General features: G+C 41.6%; 1 protein-coding gene across 1 annotated transcript in view; it reads left to right on the forward strand.

Annotated features, from left to right (window-relative positions):
- MRPL3 (mitochondrial ribosomal protein L3) overlaps positions 1-14,098 on the forward strand; it is a 347,579-nt gene that overhangs the window by 284,909 nt on the left and 48,572 nt on the right. Inside the window, exons 8-9 of the mRNA XM_078663875.1 lie at positions 6,560-6,637; positions 7,731-7,808. Coding sequence (XP_078520001.1) covers positions 6,560-6,637; positions 7,731-7,808 — 156 coding nt within the window. The remainder of the gene's footprint in view (positions 1-6,559; positions 6,638-7,730; positions 7,809-14,098) is intronic.

Here is a 14,098-nt window from a genome sequence, read left to right on the forward strand (position 1 = left end):
CTAGATTACACTCTATAACCTCTCCATATTAGGGAGCTAAGGGCCCCATGAGGGATTATGCAACCATGCAGTTTTTATGGGCCTGTGGGGTGGGGAATATGTTGCCGGATACAAAGTGCCCTCAACTGGCTACGAACATGTGGGTCCATTGGTCACAGTACTTGAAAGTTAGAGAGGGCAACTCAGGCGGCCGCTGGCGGGGAGTCCGGCGCCGTGATTCTTTTACAGGAAGGCACTGGCTTGCACCTTTGGAGTAGGCATACTTCAAAGGAAAGTCTTTGTTGTCCTCAAGATCCTGCCTTGTTCAGCCATGTCTACAGCCACACTACAGGGTGGTGGAAACAGCATTGTGAGATGCCAGGCAGAGCCCTATTCAGGTGTCGGTGGCAACTCTTCCCACCACTCTAGCTCAGGAAGGACAATCAGCCTGGTGATTGGCCATCATGATATGCAGGACGCACCTCAGCTCCCTTTGTGTGACTGTCTAAAGTGAGTGCACCAATAACACAGCTGTCAGTGTAAACCAGATGTTGATTCTACAGGCATGCAGAGGCACAGGATGGTAAAGTAAGAAAAGGCCTACTTTCTAAAAGTGGCGTTTTCACACAGACAAGTTAAAAACCAACTTAAGTAAAAGATTTATTTTTACATTCTGAGTTCAGGAAGCACAAACTCCTAATTTCTATCTCTTCCAAATTGAAAGTTACACTTGTAAGATATTGCATGGCAGCTCCAATGATAACCTATGAGAGAGCTAGTCCTTGCAATAGCGAAAAAATAAAATTGACAGTATTCCACTATCAGGACTTGTAAAAACAAAAACACCAGTACATGTCCTACCTTTCACATACACTGCAACCTGCCCAAGGGGCTACATAGGGCATACCATAAAGGTTCCTTACATGTAGTAAAAGGGGAGATTTGTGCCTGGCAAGTGGGTACACTCCTAAGGTTGACATGGCAGTTTAAAAATGCACTTGCACACTGCAGTGGCAGGCCTGACACATGTTTGCAGGGGTACTCGTGTGGATGGCACAATCAGTGCTGCAAGCCCACTAGTAGCTTTTCATTTACAGGCCCTTGGCACACACTGCACTTTACTAGGTACCCACCAGTAGATAAAATATGCCAATCATGGACAACCATTCATAATCACAGTTTACTCAAGGAGCACTTGCACTTTAGCACTGATCAGCAGTATAAAAGTGCCTAGAGTCTGAAAGCCAACAAAAAGAGATCAGAAAAATAGGAGGAAGAAGGCAAAATGTTTAGGGTTAACCTGGAAAAAGGGCCAGGTCCAAGAAAAGCACCCGTTCAGATCTTCAGCATCACCTTCAAGTGAGCTCACCCTGGATTGGGGAGACTTTTTGCTTCCTTGTGTGGTAAGATCCCTGTGTATGCTGAGAATCCTTCTCAGCCAAGCATATTACACTGCGTGAGCAACTGATCAGGAGTCCATCCGCCAAAACTTGTAGGGTTCTAAAGCCAGTTAGATCTTAAACACCAAAGCAGCACCCTCCGCACCACTGACTACGTTCTAGTCCCCCTGAAGAAGAATCATTGATGGCTGGACAAGGGAAGGGTAGTCCCTGGGCACCACACTGAATGTTCGAAGCAAATAAGAATACCACTGAGTAATGAGCATTTTGCATTTCAGGCAACATTGAAATGTGGACTGTTTTTTGGGAAGGTTTTAAAAATGTTTTACTGGTGTTTGCAAAAACATGAAGATTTGGTATTGCATTCCCCTATAAATAGGGGTGGGGGGGGGGGGGGTTGGGGCGAGGGGTTCAACATAGCACTTGAACACATCATATGCCGTATAAAATACATTGACGAGTAGACAATGCCTTAACTTCGAACAGTCAGTCGCATAATGCGGAGTTGAATGACAAACGGCTCCATTGCAATCACAAAGAGCAGGGGAGACCGAGGGCAGCCTTGCCTGGTTCCTCTGCTCACCTAGAAGAGCAATGAGATGAGCCGTCCCAGTTGGATCCGGTAAGTGGGTTTCCTGTATAGGAGTTTTGTGTATGCTAGAAGGTGTTTTCCACCCCCAAGTGGGTCAATACCTGCAAAAGGTAGGTCCTTGTAAGAGTTTTGAATGATTTTTCAAGGTCTGCGTGAGGAAACTGTATTGGGTCCTGGTCCTGCACATGGAAGAGACGTCTGATGATGTAAGATATGCTACAACCTGGGACGAAGCCAATTTTAACCAGATGAATGATTCCAAGAAAGATCTGGATGTATCAGTCCGCCTGTATCTTCCCCTGTATCTTGTAATCTGCGCCTAGAATTGTAATCTGCGTTAGGAGCACAGGTTGGCAGGAGCCCTGGGACTCGCAGTGAGGCTTGTGGTGAAGGCGCTGTAGTATTCTAACAGAAGTCCATCCAAGCCAGGGGTTTTTTTTCTGGCTAGGCCTCAGATGGCCTGTTTCATGTTGGCAAACAATATCAGCGCATCTAGGCCCCCTTGGGCTGCTTCAGGGATTCAGGGACCGATAAATCCGGTTAGGAAGTAGCCCACCTCATCCACAGTGGGGGTGCCTCACAAATAGATGAGTCACACCAGAGGAATATGTGCAGAATGTTTTGTTGTGCATAGAGGGCATTGCTAATGGGTGAGGTTATTTCTAGAACAGGACTTGAGCGAGCATCCTGCTGGATCAGCAGTCGCCGTAAGATTTATTATTTATTTATTTTATTTATCTAAACTTGTATTGCGCGCAGCTACCCTCAATGGGTTTCCCGGCGCCAGGGACAGACAAGAGAAAGAAAGCAAGCAAAAGCCCAAACAGAACAGACAGTGCAGAAGGATCAATTAAACAAAAGAGTCTTCAATTTTTTCCGAAAAGAGAGGAGATCAGTCTAGGCTTTCAGAGCCGGCGGAAGAACATTCCACATCTTTGGACCAAGATAAGAAAACGAGCGGCCGCCCATTTTGGCCAATTTAATTCTGGGGACCAAGAAATTGCCACTGGTGGAAGATCTTAAAGTACGACCAGGCTCATAGACTTGAACCAGGTTCTGCAGGTATTTAGGGGCAGAACCCTGCCGAATTTTAAAAAGAAGGCATAAGGTTTTAAATTTTACACGATTCGGGACCTTAAGCCAATGAAGGTCACGCAGAGCCTTAGCTGCGGAAGATCTCCGGGGTACATTGCACAATAAGCGAGCTGACGAGTTTTGCACCACCTCGAGTTTGTTTATTGTGGCCTTATCGGCCCCAAGATAAAGCACATTCCCATAGTCGATGCGGGAGATCACAAGAGCCTGGACGACAGTTCTCCGAGTAGAGCAAGGTAACATCCATAAGATCTTCTGCAACCATCTTAAGGTGGAGAAACAGATTGCAGCGACCTTTGTTACCTGCTGTCTCATTGAGAGCTTATCGTCGATAAGGAAACCGAGGTTGCGGGCTACGGGGGCTGGATTCGGCAGAGGACCCATATCGCAGGGCCAATGTCGAGGGCCCCACAGATCTTTATTCTTGCCCAAAATAACAACCTCGGTCTTATCACCGTTGAGCTTGAGCAGATGGTCGTGCATCCAGGCAGCAACGCGTGATAGGCCAGACTTCAAGGCAGAGACCTCATGGCCCTCACTGCTAGAGAGAGAGAACACAATCTGCGTGTCGTCCGCATACGAATAGTGTTAGGCCGGCGTCCTCCACGATGGTAGCAAGGGGTCTGATATAGATATTAAACAGCAAAGGGCTGAGAATCGACCCCTGGGGGACGCCGTATGCTGATGAGTAGACAGCAGATTCAGCTTCTAAGATGGCTGCATGGTGTGTTTTTATTTATAGAGGAACTGGACTCCCTAATGGAAAGACTTCAAACAATTAAATGTACATAGAAGTACACAAAGGCCGATGCATGTTATCCAAATGGAATAGTCATAAATAATTATTAGATGCACATAAAACACAATGACGTGGTAAAGCAAACACAGGAGAGTCACATAAGACTTCCAAACTCAGGCAAAGTGAGTGTGACAAAATCGAACACAATGGTTGAAGTCGCAATCCATCAGTACCAATGCTCATGTCCACAGGAATAAACAATTATGATGATTGAGTCTAGGTACTGTAGTCAACAACGTTTCGATCCTTAGTGAAATGTTAGGATCATCATCAGGACATACAAAGTTATGCCTGAGACAGAGATAGCGTTACGGCATGTGTAACCCAGTACCAACTAAAGGGAGAGGATGGGGAAATCAAAACATGGGACGAAAAGACAATTAGCTGTCATGATTTGAAGCAGAGGAATCAAACATCCATCGAACTAGGAAGTCCGTGCCTTTAAATGATTTGGCCCAACCATGCATGAGACCCAGACTTCTAAAATCAATAAGACAGAGGTAATTACCTATGGGTTAGTGGGGGAATTCTCATATATGCATATATCAAAAAGGGCTAGCTAGTTCAGAGGGATATAGAAGACTCAGGTAGGTACGTCATGGAGCAACATGGAGTGAGGGAAAACCATTTTTTTCCTCATAAAGCCCTCACCCACCGACCTAGTCGGTGGCATGCTTCATCATCGGGCCCACCACAGTGGCACCGAATGTGCCCCGGGTGTGCTTCAACGCCAGGAGACTCCGAAGCTGGTATGTTGCTGAGTGTGCGGTGAATAGGGTGAGAAAGGTGAAGTTTAAAAGCTATGCAGGTGGTCCCAGCACCCTAGGGTTGTTTATCTTTAATGAACTGGGCCTCTGCTAGCAGATAAAAGGCAAGAAGACGTATTGGAGTGCTTATTATGACCTCCGGCGTCTAGTGCGGTCCGCACTAGACGCCGGAGGTCATTATAAGCACTCCAATACGAGATAAACAACCCTCGGGTGCTGGGACCACCTGCATAGCATGCCACCGACTAGGTCGGTGGGTGAGGGCTTTATGAGGAAAAAAATGGTTTTTCCCTCACTCCATGTTGCTCCATGACGTACCTACCTGAGTCTTCTATATCCCTCTGAACTAGCTAGCCCTTTTTGATATATGCATATATAATCCAGGGGATACGGTCTAGCCTATCTAGTCCTCTCTCTCTTTTTTGATCTAAACAGGAATTCTCATATACACATATAAAATTATACCCAGGGTGAAGATGACTTGCCTCGATTGAAATAAGTAAGCAAGAATAAGAACCAGTATGGCAGGGGAAAAAACGCTGCTGTGAGCTAAGGAGAAATTTAGTGGGCAAAAGGTATCCTCTAAAACCACTCTGTGTAGGTTGGTAAAAGGAGTATAGGCTAAAAGAGAATGCGGGCAGCAAAATGGGACTGCAGCCGCTCCATGTAGGGCAAGAGAAAACAATGGCATAAAACTAACCACGTAACGAAAGACTTAAAGTGCTGAATGGAGAGGGTCATCGTGTTGGGGCAAAAGATGAGATAGGGTAGGGCTTACTAGTCGTGGTGTGGTAGGCGATCAGAGTTATGCTGGCACTAGAGGTTGGTAGTCAGAAGCTACATTCTGTCTCCACAATGTCAGCAACAGGGCCAACAACTTCCAGGAGGGGTTCCAGGCAGTCGTTGCAGGCCGGATTACCATGGCAGCAGACCCCAGCTGGAGGATTCTAATGGGTCACAGGACTGTCAAAGCGGAGCTATAGCTAAGTGACCACCAGTGTGGCCAGCCAAGCCACCTTGAAATGCAGACTGTTCATGACACTACTACTAGTTACAAAAGTTGTTTCCTCACAACAACATTAAACTTATAATGCACTTGTTCAGAATACATCTCAGAAATATTATTCCACAATCTAAGAGGACAAGAAGTCAAGCAATATTTATCTCACTGCAAAGAGAGGAGCAGGGATAAAAGGGGACGTGCATGCTTGTGGTTTTATTTAGCTCTGTAACTCAATGATGCATTGCACACAGAGGGTTGGCACGACAGATGTGTATTGATTGTCCATTGGTGGAGTTTTGTTCACCCTGTTAAGTTTGGGACTTTGTCCTTCCCGTGGAGTTGTGGAGTTGTGGTCTCTTCATGTAAACGTTGTGATGTTCTTGATACTGAGCTGAGAGGTAAAGAAAAGATAAAGCATAATCTGAGCTTCCAGCTTCTTGTGTGTTATGAGTCTTCAATGTTCTGTTTATTTCCATCTAGAAATATAATCGACTTACTGAGGCTTCCCAGCACACCACTAAGGAATTTGGTTATGCCATTTTTCCTTGTGACTTTGCTGAAGTCCTCAGTAATTCTGACAGTTCAGGCCAACACTTGCTGCCAGTTAAGGAGTCCAGCCACCCCATGAGTACTTCCCACTAACAGGAAGGTGAATGCACGTGATGTCAGAGCACATCTGACATATCATTCTTCATTCATGCTGTGGCATCCTAGAGCTGAGTTCATGGCAGTACTGGCGTCCATACGGTCATTTCACAATTTTCTCAGCTTGTATAAAATATCTGAAAGAATCACTAACTTTTGTATGATATCCCCTTGTACTGCCTCCCAGCAGCTCTGCTAACTCTTTATACTTTTTTTATACTATTCTGACTATGGATATACAGCCTTAATGCAATCTGTTTTTTGTGTACACTATTGCAGGATCCTGGCAGAGTGTTTCCTGGAACAAAAATGCCGGGGCAGATGGGCAATGTCTACCGAACAGCCAGGGGATTAAAGGTCTGTTTTTTTTTTTTTTTATCCAGAATGTGGTTCACGGGATATTGGTATTTCAGTTAGTTTCTCTATTTCTTGTATAACTTCGTGCACAGTTGAAACAGTTTAAATGCTTAGCCTGTTTGCGTATTAAAGAAACCTCAGCTTCATGCATGTGAAACATAAACCGTGCCCTTGTGTTACTATATCAGCGTCGCAAGCTGTTGGCTACATAGTTGACCTAAAATGTTTGTTTGTGTGTATGAGCTCCTTTTTTCCCCCCAAGTACCCAGCCGTAGCCTTTTTAGCGTAAAATAGCTCATCTAAGCCTTTATTATTACATATTATTTGGCACTGCAATGATGCCTAATTGGTTCTGACCAAAATAAATGCTTGGGTATTGTCAGAATCTGGCCTTTAGCACAATGTCTCAAAGTCCAGTTCATAAAGTGACAGCCTTGGTATACCTTTGAGTGAGTGCTAGGCTAGAGCAGCAAGCCAGTACCCTTCAAAAATGTTGCAAAATAAAGACCTTCAATGTCCACAGATAGCTTAGCATGAATTAGTACTTTCCTCCTTTGGCCAATGCCTTTATAACAACATACAGATCTATATTTTTGCCCATGATAAAGCTTAAGGATTTGGATATTCAATAATTGTTGGCTTGCAATCTGGTCGATTTAGTGACTCAAATCCGGAATGTATTGTTAGAGAGGAATAAGTAACACATTTTGTGTGGGTTCTATATGAGTTGTTGTAGTGATAGCCATGACCAAAGGTCCATGTGGAGGTGTTAATCTCTTCCAGTGAGGAGACTTTCACATACAGTTTAGTGCCAGCAGTATGTTGATAAGAGACTTAGAATTGTTAAAGAATAGAAACCAATGATTCCCTGTAGAACCTGGATGGGTGTGGGGACAAGATAGCGACTTGGGAACTTCTTTTTGAAGAGAACACTGGTTAGAGAGAGTTTTGTTTGTTAAGAGTAATTAAATAGAAAATTAAGAGCCTGAAATCATTTATTATAGATTTTCCTTGGCCCTGCCAGGTAACTCAGTTTAACATACGTTTTTCCTTACCATTTGCTTTTACTTAATGTGTACTCCTATAATTTCAGGTGTGGAGAGTAAGCACAAAACACAACACAATCTATGTAAATGGCTCTGTTCCTGGGCACACAAATTGTTTGGTAAAGGTGAGTTAGTTTAACTTTTTTCAATGTCTTCTCTTTATGGTATAGACCGAATTGTAGTGCATAATCTGTGTTTTAGTGAAAACCTTGACAAGTCTGCTCTAATGCTTTGGACTTACACCCTAAGTCCTGCTTTGGGTGTTATTCTGCTTTACTAACCACTTGCTCACCTCCCAGTTTGCTATGTACCAGTTATTATCTTACCCTTGTTGTCCCCTTTTGATTGTTACCTTTTTGTTTGGTATGCACATTTGATTTGTTTGGGTTGCTATTTCTTTTGATGCCTGTACTGCAACTTTTACCTCCTTTGCCTAAAATGGTAAAGCGCTCTGATATCCTTTGGGATGATGTTAGTGCTATATAAAACTTTATAAATAAATAAAATAAAGTAAATCCTGAAATAGCTGTTGAGGGATAAAATATTTGAATGTTACAGCATTTGTTAAACGTAACTCAATTTAGGTGTGTATTTACAGTTTGTAAAAAGAAAATATATATATATATATATGGTATTGTCTTTATCTGGGATAAACCCTTTCTGATTGTTATTGCAATATCTTACTGTGTTCGAAGTTTACTTAAAGAAGGGTTTGATTTTCAATAGTTTGTCCTTCAGATACACTTTTAGATAACTACTGAACAAATTTCTTCTGAACCAGACATTCTTCATGACCTACATGAAACTATAGACCATAATATTGTTTGTCTGCTTTAATTTGATTTCACCTTTATGTTTAATGTTCTCAGATCTGCTGGGAATCTCACAGGATAGATTTTTTGATAATCGCGTTTTCGTTTTTGACTACCATATAATAATAATAATAATAATAATAATATTGCCATTTATAGAGCGCCTGGTTACACTAAAACAGTGTGTCCCCGCGCTGTAAATTGCTGTAAGACCCTAGAAGGCAGAAGACCGGAGGCAGGGGGAAAATTAAGCTAGAAACAATAATTGTAATTGGCAGGGAAAAGATGGGTTTTAAGTTTTGAACGGAATCTTGTTTCTGAGGGCTCCATACGAAGATCTATGGGCAGTTCGTTCCAGTGTTTACTTGCCAAAAACCTAAAGGAACGGCCTCCCATCCTGGCCTTGCGAATGCGAGGGAGTTTAAACAGCATTGCTCCGGCCGATCTCAGGTTCCGGATGGGGCGATGGACGGTAAGGAGATTTTGCAGGTATCTTGGGCCCTTTCCTTGGGCAATGTCAAATGATCCCCTGATAACTAAGGGTTAGCAATAACTTTTTTTTGTATAATGCCTAATTCTCAGATTATCATTTCGGATTCAAAATGTTGAATGATTCTTGTTGCATACGTATTTAAGCTAGTCCAGTGACACCAAACTCAAATGTTTACATATCTAGATAATTGTTTTGTTACAAATTGCTTTTTTCAACCAAGCTTATCTGTTCTGTGAGCCACGAACTTTCCATTGCATGCATTAAGCGCCACTCACAACTCCTTTGAAAGCCCCTTTTTGTTTCTAATGAACACTGTACCCTTTGATAAAGAGATCAAGAGAGCATCTGATTTTTTTTTTCTTTTTTGAATGTTACCTCCCTGGATAAATAAAGCTCAGATTTACCCTCGGCTTTAGTGGTCGAAATAACATTTGATAACGTGGCTTTGTGTATGTCTTACATATGTCTGTAATTCACTTCACTCGTCCGACAGTATTTGACAAAACATTTCTCTATGGTTTACAGACTCGCCTGTCATCACCATTGAACTTTCAAAACAAAAAGAATCCCATTTTGCATATTTGGGTTTAGAAAGGCATTTTGTAGCACAAGTCAGTCTTGGATAAGGGGCTTGTTGCTGCATTCTACAGCACTCCATAGTCTTTTCATCAGTTAGGGATGTTCAGTGACAAACCTAAATAGATTTTCGTTTTTATATCCTTACCTATTTATCCTGACTAAATTTCAAGACAGCTTGGGTTGGTTTAACACTTATATTGACTGTTTTGACAAACTATAAATCACTTAGTACACTGTCAGGAATTTTAGAGTGGCTCTTAGTTTTTTAATGCAAATGTGGGATTTGGAGACTTGTGTTCATGCAGGCTCATTCCCCAGAATGGCTTTTAGGAAACGACGCACAATGTTTCATGATTAAAATTAACCTGGTGAAATCATTGTGATTTTAGATTGTTTTCAACCCAATTTTTATCATGTTGTCAGGTGTAGGGGTTCTTTCTTGTATTATACTTACATTTATATGTGTCTATATGATTTTATTGTGTTTTAGTTTTATGGATATTTGACTATCCGAATAAAGATGTTTCTGATTCTAATACATTGTCACTAGGTAGTAAGTTATATTTTTGAGCTCAGTTCACTGATATTTCTTTCAAAAGAGGGATTTTAAAGTTAATTTTTCACTCAATCGTTTTTTCGCTCTTGCATTTTGTATACTTATGATCACTGTGATATATTAATGTTGTTGCCATTGGTCATCCTAATGCGGTAGCTTTTATTTAGTTTCCATGTTAATTTCTAGATATGCAGTACATTGTTACAAACTGATAGACCAGAACTCCTAATTTACTACTTTTATTTTAAGTGCCAAATTATCAACAAACTATTTTTCTACTTGAGCAAAAAAGAAAATAAACCTTGGAGTGAGATTAAAGCTGTTTATTATGAACACATTATTCTAATAATTATATAAATATTTTTTACCTAAATGTTGCAATCCTAACACAAGTCCTTTTTAAGTACCAGCAAGATTTAATATTTTTATAAAATGTATAACTAGCAAACAAAATACTCACTGTGAGCAGCTTGTGTGATTGTAATTCGTAAGGACCACATACAATGTAGGGGGGGAATCATTAATCCTACCTCCCAATCTATATCACATTACACATCAGGATTAACGAATAAACATCTCTCTCACATTTTCTGAGATCCTGTTGCTTTTTTGAAGGAAGGACCTCTCCTGTAGTTTCTGGTATGCTTCATCATAGGGCATACTTCAACCCCAACATGCGGATTATGTATTTCTACCTGTACAGGTTGGTATATTCTTCCTGACAGCAGATTTGTCTGATCTCTGCTAGGCTTTCAGGCAGCACAAAGTATGATTTTAAAAATTAACCTTTTCACTACAGATATCAAAAGTCAATTTTCGCCCCTTAAACTAGATTTTGATACAATATTACAAAAATATTTTTGCAGGTGTCTAGCCTTTTTCTGGCAAGATTGAAAAACATAGACTTCCATTCACAATCCAGAGCTGGAAAAATACCACTAGTGCCATACAGTCATAAACAACAGTAGATAGTAGCTGATCACTGTAGAGAAATACTCGTATTTACAATGTAGTATATACCACGTTTATCCTTTAAGTACCCAGTCCTGTTTTAACAGTGACTTAATTATTGTGTAGAGTAGGTTTCCTGCATGTCAGCACACTTATCCCTGCTGTGTATTATTGCAGTGTTTTAAACTGCAGCTAGCGAGGACTCTTTTGCCATATATTTTTGCTCATATGTCTACATGTGACCTTTCAAGTCAAACAGCCCATATATGACATTTAACTAAGATGCAACTGATGCGTTTTATTTGGTGTAACAAAATGTACCTTATGTCTATGGAGAGAGAACACACTATGAATATGAATTGCATTGTCACAGCACACAGACCGATTATTCCAGAGGAAAAGCTAAGAATAACACATGGGAAAAGAGACAATGCTACAATTGTGTAATAATAACTTTTGTTGTTTAATTCTCAATAGGCGGGAAAACTGGTGTAAAGCGCTATATCTTAGCAAATTAAATAATATTGCCATACAGTGTGAACATAATGATATGTGTTAATTCGCTAAAACCTATTTCAAAATATTTAAAAGATTGTAATCTAAAAAAGAAAATGCAAACTGATTTTCAGGCCTTGTTAAACCTAGTCATGTAATTGCCCCAATTATAAATGTATCCTTTTCCGCTTTTATTTGTGAAATAGCACTTTAAAGACATGTCATTTTTTGTTTACATACTTAGAATAAAATAGACCTATTGTTATATATATCACTATCACTCGATGGGAATGTAGTTTTATGATAAAAGTTTCAGTAGATGATTCCCAGTGCATGAAATTGATTTGATGAGTTTATACCAGTGACTACAGCTCATTGAAAACACACAAATCCTTTATTTCCCCTGGCATGCTCATTTCTCATTATATCACACAGCTTGGCAACAGATTGCTGCCAAGCGTTCCTGTCAATTGAGTATCGTATAGGTTTGAAGCCATTGCCATATATGTTTCCATTAGTGTAGGTTTTCACCTCTACTGCATTGTAAGAGGCATGAGGGCACCAATTTAGAGAAAAGTCAATTCTTGAAAAACCTAGACTAGGGTGATGAGATGCTTTCTGACCTTGTCCTTAAAGAGCAGAGGAAGTCCTCCTCGTGCTTGACTGTATGACATATACATTGGCATCTAGGGCTTCTTGAATATTTTGTTAAGCCCCAAAGCTGCACTGGTACATCCTTGAGTTAACATAAATGTACAGTGTACAACGCAACTGACCTGGCCATGCTGGAAAACAAAATTTGGAAAAAATTGAAAATCAGCACTTTGCTACTCAAAAAAAGACTACACCATGGTGAAAAACTTTGACAAAGGTGAGTCATCAAGCAATACGTCTTCGTTCAAGGGCTTAGATGGACATGGCAGACTTCACAAATAACCCACTACATTCCCAAAAGCTATGTGCAGAGATCAAGGAGATCAATTATTTTCTCAGTTGGGCATCGATGGGCATGTGTGTTTCTTTGACATATTCCGCTCTAACATTCCGCATATTCACTGCTTCTGACCGCTCATTTCACTGTGTCAAATGAGAAATTCTGCTGGATATGAGTAGAACCTTTGCTGCCCTTCTGTTTCTCCATTGGCTCCTCATTCTAGGAGCCATAAGCAGTTTAAACAGAGATTATGCCACCCCCTGAAGTGACAGGAAATAGTTTATCTTAGAGGTGTGGGTGCAGATGTTTCAGGTGTCTTAAATTCTGAGTGTCATGCAGGTAAAGATTTGTACTTTTAAGAGGGGAGAGAGAGATCCCCTTGCAGGCAGGTGCAGGGAGGGACTGCACCTGCCTGCAGTGGGGTGTCTGGGGTCCATCGGGCCCATTACCCCCTCTAAAGGGCTGCCATCAGTCAGTTGGCCTCCTGACAGTTGTTGTGCCCGCGTCTATAATATGGCACGGAGGCAAAGGGATTCCCTCATTTGCATGGGGCCACACCCCCATGCAAATGAGGTAAAATCCCCTGGTGATGGCTCTGGCACTATATGTGCGCCAGTGCTGTTTGTATTACAGAAAAGACTGCACAGGCGTCTGCAAACATTTCTATAATCCCAAAGTGCCCAGGAGTGCGCAAAGCGGGCGCACATGCTTTTTGTGCACCCGGGCCACTTCCCATAATACAGCCCCTGGTATTTTGACCTCTGTGGCTAATGTGCGGTATAGTCAAGTGTGCTCTTTGTATAGGCATTTTTGTTTACAGAGTGCCATAATAGTCTCTCTGATGAGCCCCATATTGGCCCACTTGCTTTTAAAACCTAGGAATTTATTTTATTTTTTATGTTTTCTGGCAGCCACTGGTATAGAATATGTCTGCTACTATATCAAATGTAATGCAACATTAAATCAAAACCAGATTTGTCACCCCCTGTGTAACCTCCTTTAAAATGAAACTCGGTGGTAACGTTTTAATTTGTTATCCAGTACCCTTAAACCAGCTGTGACATATGAAATATATTCGAGCTGAGCTGAAGTGCATTTCAAAAAGGCATATACATTAATATTTAGGATTTTATCCTTCCACGTATTGGTATTCTCTTCAGCTGCCACTTAGCTGAGATTTGAAGTGTGCTTTGTAGCTCAAGGGAAGGAACTGTAAGGCAGGGAAGAGCTGTACTCGTATAATAAATGGATTCCTCATTTTGAATTTTTGGTGCATGGAAGTCCGATTTAGCTTTTATGCCACTAAGGGGACTATTAGGATGGCGGCCGGAAAATCACTCCGACCGCCATGGTAGCGGGAAAACACCGCCCGCCAGGACCGCGGAATAACCGCTGATCCAATTAGGATGCTCTGCAGTCGAAACCCAACCGCAGTGGTCTGATTCAGGACATTAACATTGCAGCGATCACTGCTGCCAACAGCACCGCCATGATGTTAACAGGAGCATGTCCTGCATCTCCCTGCACTGCGTGGCAGGCACTACACAGTGCCTGCCACCTGGCACAGGGAAATGTAGGTGGGTACCCATTAGGGT

This window comes from Lissotriton helveticus, chromosome 10 (assembly GCF_964261635.1).
Source record: "Lissotriton helveticus chromosome 10, aLisHel1.1, whole genome shotgun sequence".
In the NCBI taxonomy this organism is placed as follows: Eukaryota; Metazoa; Chordata; class Amphibia; order Caudata; family Salamandridae; genus Lissotriton; species Lissotriton helveticus.